Below are 8,146 nucleotides of genomic sequence, written 5' to 3' on the forward strand. Positions count from 1 at the left end.
CCCTGGTGGTGCTCTTCGTCCCCAAGGTAGTCCTCTCTGTCTACATCACCCTGGTGGTGCTCTTCGTCCCCAAGGTAGTCCTCTCTGTCTACATCACCCTGTGGTGCTCTTCGTCCCAAGGTAGTCCTCTCTGTCTACATCACCCTGGTGGTGCTCTTCGTCCCCAAGGTAGAATAACTCCCTGTGGTACCGTAGCAGCTTCAGTCAGTAACAACAGTACGTCTGTTAAAGTACCTGTGTTCATGTATTGCGTACCAGTGAGCACCAGCTCAATTCAAGCACTGTGTATGCATCTCTATGGTACTCCATATATGTTTCAGTACAGTACAGATTGTTTTATGTCTATGGTGGTACTGTAGAGGTTTCAGTACAGTATAGATTGGTTTATCTCTAGTCATTGACGGTATTAACTGTAAAATACCATATTTGGAGGAGGATTTGTTTTTTGGGGGAAGTATTACATTTTACAGATGTTGGAATCTGTCTCTTGAGCCCTGTGTAGAACACCCATCATTCCAAAGTACAGTCTAAGGTGGTCCGTGTACATAACCCCTACTTGAGTTGCCAGGCTAACTCATTTATTTACAGTACATTACAGATTGTTTGATCTCTATGTGGTACTGTAGATGTTTCAGTACAGATTGTTTTATCTCTATGGCGGTACTGTAGATGTTTCAGTACAGATTGTTTTATCTCTATGGTGGTACTGTAGATGCGTCGGCTGATCACCCGAGGGGAGTGGCAGTCTGACACCCAGGAGACCATGAAGACACAGGGCTCATCCACCAACAACAACGATGAGGAGAAGTCCAGACAGCTGGAGAGAGAGAACAAGGAACTACAGAAGATCATTCAGGAGGTATAGGATCAGTTATGTTATAAAGTAGGTACAGGATCAGTTATGTTATACAGTAGGTATAGGATCAGTTATGTTATACAGTAGGTACAGGATCAGTTATGTTATATAGTAGGTACAGGATCAGTTATGTTAGGCAGTAGGTATAGGATCAGTTATGTTATAAAGTAGGTACAGGATCAGTTATTTTATACATTAGGGAACATGATCAGTTATGTTATACAGTATCGTACAGGATCAGTTATGTTATACAGTATGTATAGGATCAGTTATGTTATACAGTAGGGTCCGGATCAGTTATGTTATACAGTAGGTATAGAGTCAATTATGTTATACATTAGGTATGGGAACAGCTATGTTATACAGTAGATATAGGATCAATGATGTTATACAGTAGGTACAGTATGAGTTATGTTATACTTTAGGTATAGGATCAGTTATGTTATACAGTAGGTATAGGATCAGTTATGTTATATTGTAGGTTTAGGATCAGCTATGTTATATGTAGGGTACAGGATCAGTTAGTTATACAGTAGGTATAGGATCAATTATGTTATAATATAATAATAATAATAATATGCCATTTAGCAGACGCTTTTATCCAAAGCGACTTACAGTCATGCGTGCATACATTTTTTTGTGTATGGGTGGTCCCGGGGATCGAACCCACTACCTTGGCGTTACAAGCGCCGTGCTCTACCAGCTGAGCTACAGAGGACCAAACAGTTATACAGTAGGTTATACAGTAGGTACATATCATTTATGTTATACAGTAGGTATAGGATCAGTTATGTTATACAGTAGGTATAGGATCAGTTATGTTATACAGTAGGTATAGGATCAGTTATGTTATACAGTAGGTACAGGATCAGTTATTTTATACAGTAGGGTGTAGGATCAGTTATGTTATACAGTGGGTATATGATCAATAATGTTATACAGTATGTATAGGATCAATTATGTTTTACAGTAGGTATACGATTAATTATGTTATACATTAGGTATGGGAACAGCTATGTTATACAGTAGGTATAGGATCAGTGATGTTATACAGTAGGTACAGTATGAGTTATGTTATACAGTAGGTATAGAGTCAGCTATGTTATACAGTAGGTATAGGATCAATGATGTTATACCGTAGGTTTAGGATCAGCTATGTTATATGTAGGGTACAGGATCAGTTAGTTATACAGTAGGTATAGGATCAATTATGTTATACAGTAGGTACATATCAATTATGTTATACAGTCGGTATAGGATCAGTTATGTTACACAGTAGGTATAAGATCAGTTATGTTATACAGTACGTTGAGGATCTGTTATATTATACAGTAGGTATATATGTATAGGATCAGTTATGTTATACAGTAGGTATAGGATCAGTTATGTTATACATTAGGTATAGGATCAGTTATGTTATACTGTAGGTATTGGAAAAGTTTTGTAATACAGTAGGTGTATGATCAGTTATCATATACAGTAGGTATAGGATCAGTTATGTTATAAAGTAAGTCAATGATCAGTTATTGTATACATTAGGTATAAGATCAACTATGTTATACAGTAAGTATAGGATCAATGATGTTATACCGTAGTTATAGGATCAGCTATGTTATATCGTAGGGTACATGATCAGTTATTAATACTGTAGATATAGGATCAATTATGTTATACAGTGGGTATATGATCAATAATGTTATACAGTATGTATAGGATCAATTATGTTTTACAGTAGGTATAGAGTCAATTATGTTATACATTAGGTATGGGAACAGCTATGTTATACAGTAGGTATACGATTAATTATGTTATACAGTAGGTACAGTATGAGTTATGCTATACAGTAGGTATAGGATCAGCTATGTTATACAGTAGGTATAGGATCAGCTATGTTACACAGTAGGTATAGGATCAGTTATGTTATACAGTAGGTATAGGATCAGTTATGATATACAGTAGGTATAGGATCAGTTATGTTATACAGTAGGTATAGGATCAGTTATGATATACAGTAAGTAAATGATCAGTTATTGTATACATTAGGTATAAGATCAACTATGTTATACAGTAGGTATAGGATCAATGATGTTATACATTAGGTATGAGATCAGTTATGTTATACAGTATGTATAGGATCAGTTATGTTATACAGTAGGTACAGGATCAGTTATGTTATACAGTAGGTATACAGTAGGTATAGGATCAGTTATGTTATACATTAGGTATGAGATCAGTTATGTTATACAGTATGTATAGGATCAGTTATGTTATACAGTAGGTACAGGATCAGTTATGTTATACAGTAGGTATAAGATCAACTATGTTATACAGTAGGTATAGGATCAATGATGTTATACCGTAGGTTTAGGATCAGCTATGTTATATGTAGGGTACAGGATCAGTTATTTATACAGTAGGTATAGGATCAATGATGTTTTACAGTAGGTACATATCAATTATGTTATACAGTAGGTATAGGATCAGTTATGTTGCACAGTAGGTATAAGATCATTTATGTTATACAGTATGTTGCGGATCTGTTATATTATACAGTAGGTATATATGTATAGGATCAGTTATGTTATACAGTAGGTATAGGATCAGTTATGTTGCACAGTAGGTATAAGATCATTTATGTTATACAGTATGTTGCGGATCTGTTATATTATACAGTAGGTATACATGTATAGTATCAGTTATGTTATACAGAAGGTAGAGGGTCCGTTATTTCATACAGTAGGTACAGGATCAGTTATGTTATACAGTAGGTACAGGATCAGTTATGTTATACAGTAGGTACAGGATCAGTTATGTTATACAGTAGGTACAGGATCAGTTATGTTATACAGTAGGTACAGGATCAATTATGTTATACAGTAGGTACAGGATCAGTTATGTTATACAGTAGGTATATGATCAATTATGTTAGACAGTAAGTATAGGATCAGCTATGTTATAAAGTAGGTAAATGATCAGTTATGTTATACAGTAGACACATGATCAGTTATGTTATACAGTAGGTATAGTATTAGTTATGTTATACAGTAGGTATAGGATCAGTTATGTTATAAAGTGAGTAAATGATCAGTTATGTTATACATTAGGTATAAGATCAACTATGTTGTACAGTAGGTATAGGATCAGCTATGTTATATCGTAGGGTACAGGATCAGTTATTAATACTGTAGGTATAGGATCAATTATGTTATACATTAGGTACATATCAATTGGTTTATACAGTAGGTATAGGATCAATAATGTTATACCGTAGGTATAGGATCAGCTATGTTATACAGTAGGTATAGGATCAGTTATATTATAGAGTACGTCGAGGATCAGTTATGTTACACAGTAGGTATACAGTAGGTATAGGATCAAATATGTTATACAGTAGATATAAGATCAGCTATGTTATAAAGTAGGTAAAGTATCAGTTATGTTATACAGTAGGCACAGGATCAGTTATGTTGTACAGTAGGTAAAGGATCAGTTATGTTATATGTAGGGTACATGATCAGTTATTTATACAGTAGGTATACGATCAATTATGTTATACTGTAGGTACATATCAATTATGTTATACAGTAGGTAAAGGATCAGTTATGTTACACAGTACGTATAAGATCAATTATGTTAGACAGTAAGTATAGGATCATCTATGTTATAAAGTAGGTAAATTATCAGTTATGTTATACAGTAGGTACAGAATCAGTTATGTTATACAGTAGGTATACAGTAGGTATAGGATCAATTATGTTATACAGAATGTCTCTCTCTCTCTCTCTCTCTCTCTCTCTCTCTCTCTCTCTCTCTCTCTTCTCTCATTCACAGAAAGAAGAGAGGGTGTCAGAGCTGCGAAACCAGCTGGTGGAGCGACAAGCCCTCCGCTCCCGAAGACGACCCTCCACAGCCACCCAGAACCACAGCACGCCCCTTCTCCCCGTCCCCTCGAACGACTCCAAATCCCTCGTTCCCCCACCGGGGTACCCTAATCCCACCTCAGATAACCACTCCCTCCCTCCATCCTTCTCCAACTCCTCCAACCTCTATCAGCCCGATGGGAAGATCAGCAGAAACAACTGCCACACCAGCCGGATTCAGCTACTCTACAAGTGAACGAGAGGAGGAGAGGAAGAGTGTGTGAAAGGGGGATAAGTTATTGTATGAAGAATGAATGGATGGACGAGTAATGGGGTGAGGGGGTAAGAGACGGGGTAGTGGTCAGAGGGTTAGGGTTAGTGATAGGTAGGTAAGGTAGTGATCAGAGGGTTAGGGTTAGTGATAGGTAGGTAAGGTAGTGATCAGAGGGTTAGGGTTCGTGATAGGTAGGTAAGGTAGTGGTCAGAGGGTTAGGGTTAGTGATAGGTAGGTAAGGTAGTGGTCAGAGGGTTCGTGATAGGTAGGTAAGGTAGTGATCAGAGGGTTAGGGTTAGTGATAGGTAGGTAAGGTAGTGGTCAGAGGGTTCGTGATAGGTAGGTAAGGTAGTGATCAGAGGGTTAGGGTTAGTGATAGGTAGGTAAGGTAGTGATCAGAGGGTTAGGGTTCGTGATAGGTAGGTAAGGTAGTGGTCAGAGGGTTAGGGTTAGTGATAGGTAGGTAAGGTAGTGGTCAGAGGGTTCGTGATAGGTAGGTAAGGTAGTGATCAGAGGGTTAGGGTTAGTGATAGGTAGGTAAGGTAGTGGTCAGAGGGTTCGTGATAGGTAGGTAAGGTAGTGATCAGAGGGTTAGGGTTAGTGATAGGTAGGTAAGGTAGTGGTCAGAGGGTTAGGGTTAGTGATAGGTAGGTATGGTAGTGATCAGAGGGTTCGTGATAGGTAGGTAAGGTAGTGATCAGAGGGTTAGGGTTAGTGATAGGTAGGTAAGGTGGTGATCAGAGGGTTAGGGTTAGTGATACAGTGAGGGAAAAAAGTATTTGATCCCCTGCTGATTTTGTACGTTTGCCCACTGATAAAGACATGATCAGTCTATAATTTTAATAGTAGGTTTATTTGAACAGTGAGAGACAGAATAACAACAACAAAATCCAGAAAAACGCATGTCAAAAATGTTATAAATTGATTTGCATTTTAATGAGGGAAATAAGTATTTGACCCCTCTGCAAAACATGATTTAGTACTTGGTGGCAAAACCCTTGTTGGCAATCACAGAGGTCAGATGTTTCTTGTAGTTGGCCACCAGGTTGGCATACATCTCAGGAGGGATTTTGTTCCACTCCATTTGCAGATCTTCTCCAAGTCATTAAGGTTTCGAGGCTGACGTTTGGCAACTCGAACCTTCAGCTCCCTCCACAGATTTTCTATGGGATTAAGGTCTGGAGACTGGCTAGGCCACTCCAGGACCTTAATGTGCTTCTTCTTGAGCCACTCCTTTGTTGCCTTGGCCGTGTGTTTTGGGTCATTGTCATGCTGGAATACCCATCCATGACCCATTTTCTATGCCCTCGCTGAGGGAAGGAGGTTCTCAACCAAGATTTGACGGTACATGGCCCCGTCCATCATCCATTTGATGCGGTGAAGTTGTCCTGTCCCCTTAGCAGAAAAACACCCCCAAAGCATAATATTTCCACCTCCATGTTTGACGGTCGGGATGGTATTCTTGGGGTCTTAGGCAGCATTCGTCCTCCTCCAAACACGGCAAGTTGAGTTGATGCCAATTTTGGTCTCATCCGACCACAACACTTTCACCTAGTTCTCCTCTGAATCATTCAGATGTTCATTGGCAAACTTCAAACGGTCCTGTATATGTGCTTTCTTGAGCAGGGTGACCTTGCGGGCGCTGCAGGATTTCAGTCCTTCACGGCGTAGTGTGTTACCAATTGTTTTCTTGGTGACTATGGTCCCAGCTGCCTTGAGATCATTGACAAGATCCTCCCGTGTAGTTCTGGGCTGATTCCTCACTGTTCTCATGATCATTGCAACTCCACGAGGTGAAATCTTGCATGGAGCCCCAGGCCGAGGGAGATTGACAGTTCTTTTGTGTTTCTTCAATTTGTGAATAATCGCACCAACTGTTGTCACCTTCTCACCGAGCTGCTTGGCGATGGTCTTGTAGCCCATTCCAGCCTTGTGTAGGTCTACAATCTTGTCCCTGACATCCTTGGAGAGCTCTTTGGTCTTGGCCATGGTGGAGAGTTTGGAATCTGATTGATTGATTGCTTCTGTGGACAGGTGTCTTTTATACAGGTAACAAGCTGAGATTAGGAGCACTCCCTTTAAGAGTGTGCTCCTAATCTCAGCTCGTTACCTGTATAAAAGACACCTGGGAGCCAGAAATCTTTCTGATTGAGAGGGGATCAAATACTTATTTCCCTCATTAAAATGCAAATCAATTTATAACATTTTTGACATGCGTTTTTCTGGATTTTTTTGTTGTTATTCTGTCTCTCACTGTTCAAATAAACCTACCATTAAAATTATAGACTGATCATTTCTTTGTCAGTGGGCAAACGTACAAAATCAGCAGGGGATCAAATACATTTTTCCCTCACTGTAGGTAGGTATGGTAGTGATCAGAGGGTTCGTGATAGGTAGGTAAGGTAGTGATCAGAGGGTTAGGGTTAGTGATAGGTAGGTAAGGTAGTGATCAGAGGGTTAGGGTTAGTGATAGGTAGGTAAGGTAGTGATCAGAGGGTTAGGGTTAGTGATATGTAGGTAAGGTGGTGATCAGAGGGTTAGGGTTAGTGATATGTAGGTAAGGTAGTGATCAGAGGGTTAGGATTAGTGATAGGTAGGTAAGGTAGTGATCAGAGGGTTAGGGTTAGTGATATGTAGGTAAGGTAGTGATCAGAGGGTTAGGGTTAGTGATATGTAGGTAAGGTAGTGGTCAGAGGGTTAGGGTTAGTGATAGGTAGGTAAGGTAGTGATCAGAGGGGCAACAGGAGTCAAACGGTGATCTGATTTATTGAATAAGAAAGATCAGAGAGAGGCCTTACCTGAGACAACTAGAAGAGAGGAGAAGGGATTTGAAGAGGGAAAACAGAAAGCACAGAGGATTCTTGTTTTTACCTCCCTCCCTCTCTCTCTCTCGCTTTCTCTCTGTCTCTGTCTCTCTCTCTCTCTCTCTCTCTCTCTGTCTCTCTCTCTCTCTCTCTCTCTCTCTCTCTCTCTCTCTCTCTCTCTCTCTCTCTCTCTCTCTCCTCTCTCTCTCTCTCGCTCTCTCTCTCTCTCTCTCTCTCTCTCTCTCTCTCTCTCTCTCTCTCTCTCTCTCTCTCTCTCTCTCTCTCTCTCTCTCTCTCTCTCTCTATCTCTCTCTCTCTCTCTCTCTCTCTCTCTCTCTCTCTCTCTCTCTCT

General features: G+C 39.6%; 1 protein-coding gene across 1 annotated transcript in view; it reads left to right on the forward strand.

The window, feature by feature from the left end:
* Positions 1–4,972, forward strand: part of LOC311131841 (gamma-aminobutyric acid type B receptor subunit 1-like) — a gene marked incomplete at both ends in the record, with an annotated part of 121,386 nt that extends 116,414 nt beyond the window's left edge. Inside the window, 3 exons of the mRNA XM_084164970.1 lie at positions 121–168; positions 713–859; positions 4,688–4,972. Of these exons, the coding sequence (XP_084021096.1) occupies positions 121–168; positions 713–859; positions 4,688–4,972 (480 nt within the window). The remainder of the gene's footprint in view (positions 1–120; positions 169–712; positions 860–4,687) is intronic.
* Between the last annotated feature and the right edge of the window lie 3,174 nt (positions 4,973–8,146).

This window comes from Coregonus lavaretus, assembly GCF_964263955.1.
Source record: "Coregonus lavaretus genome assembly, chromosome: 7".
In the NCBI taxonomy this organism is placed as follows: Eukaryota; Metazoa; Chordata; class Actinopteri; order Salmoniformes; family Salmonidae; genus Coregonus; species Coregonus lavaretus.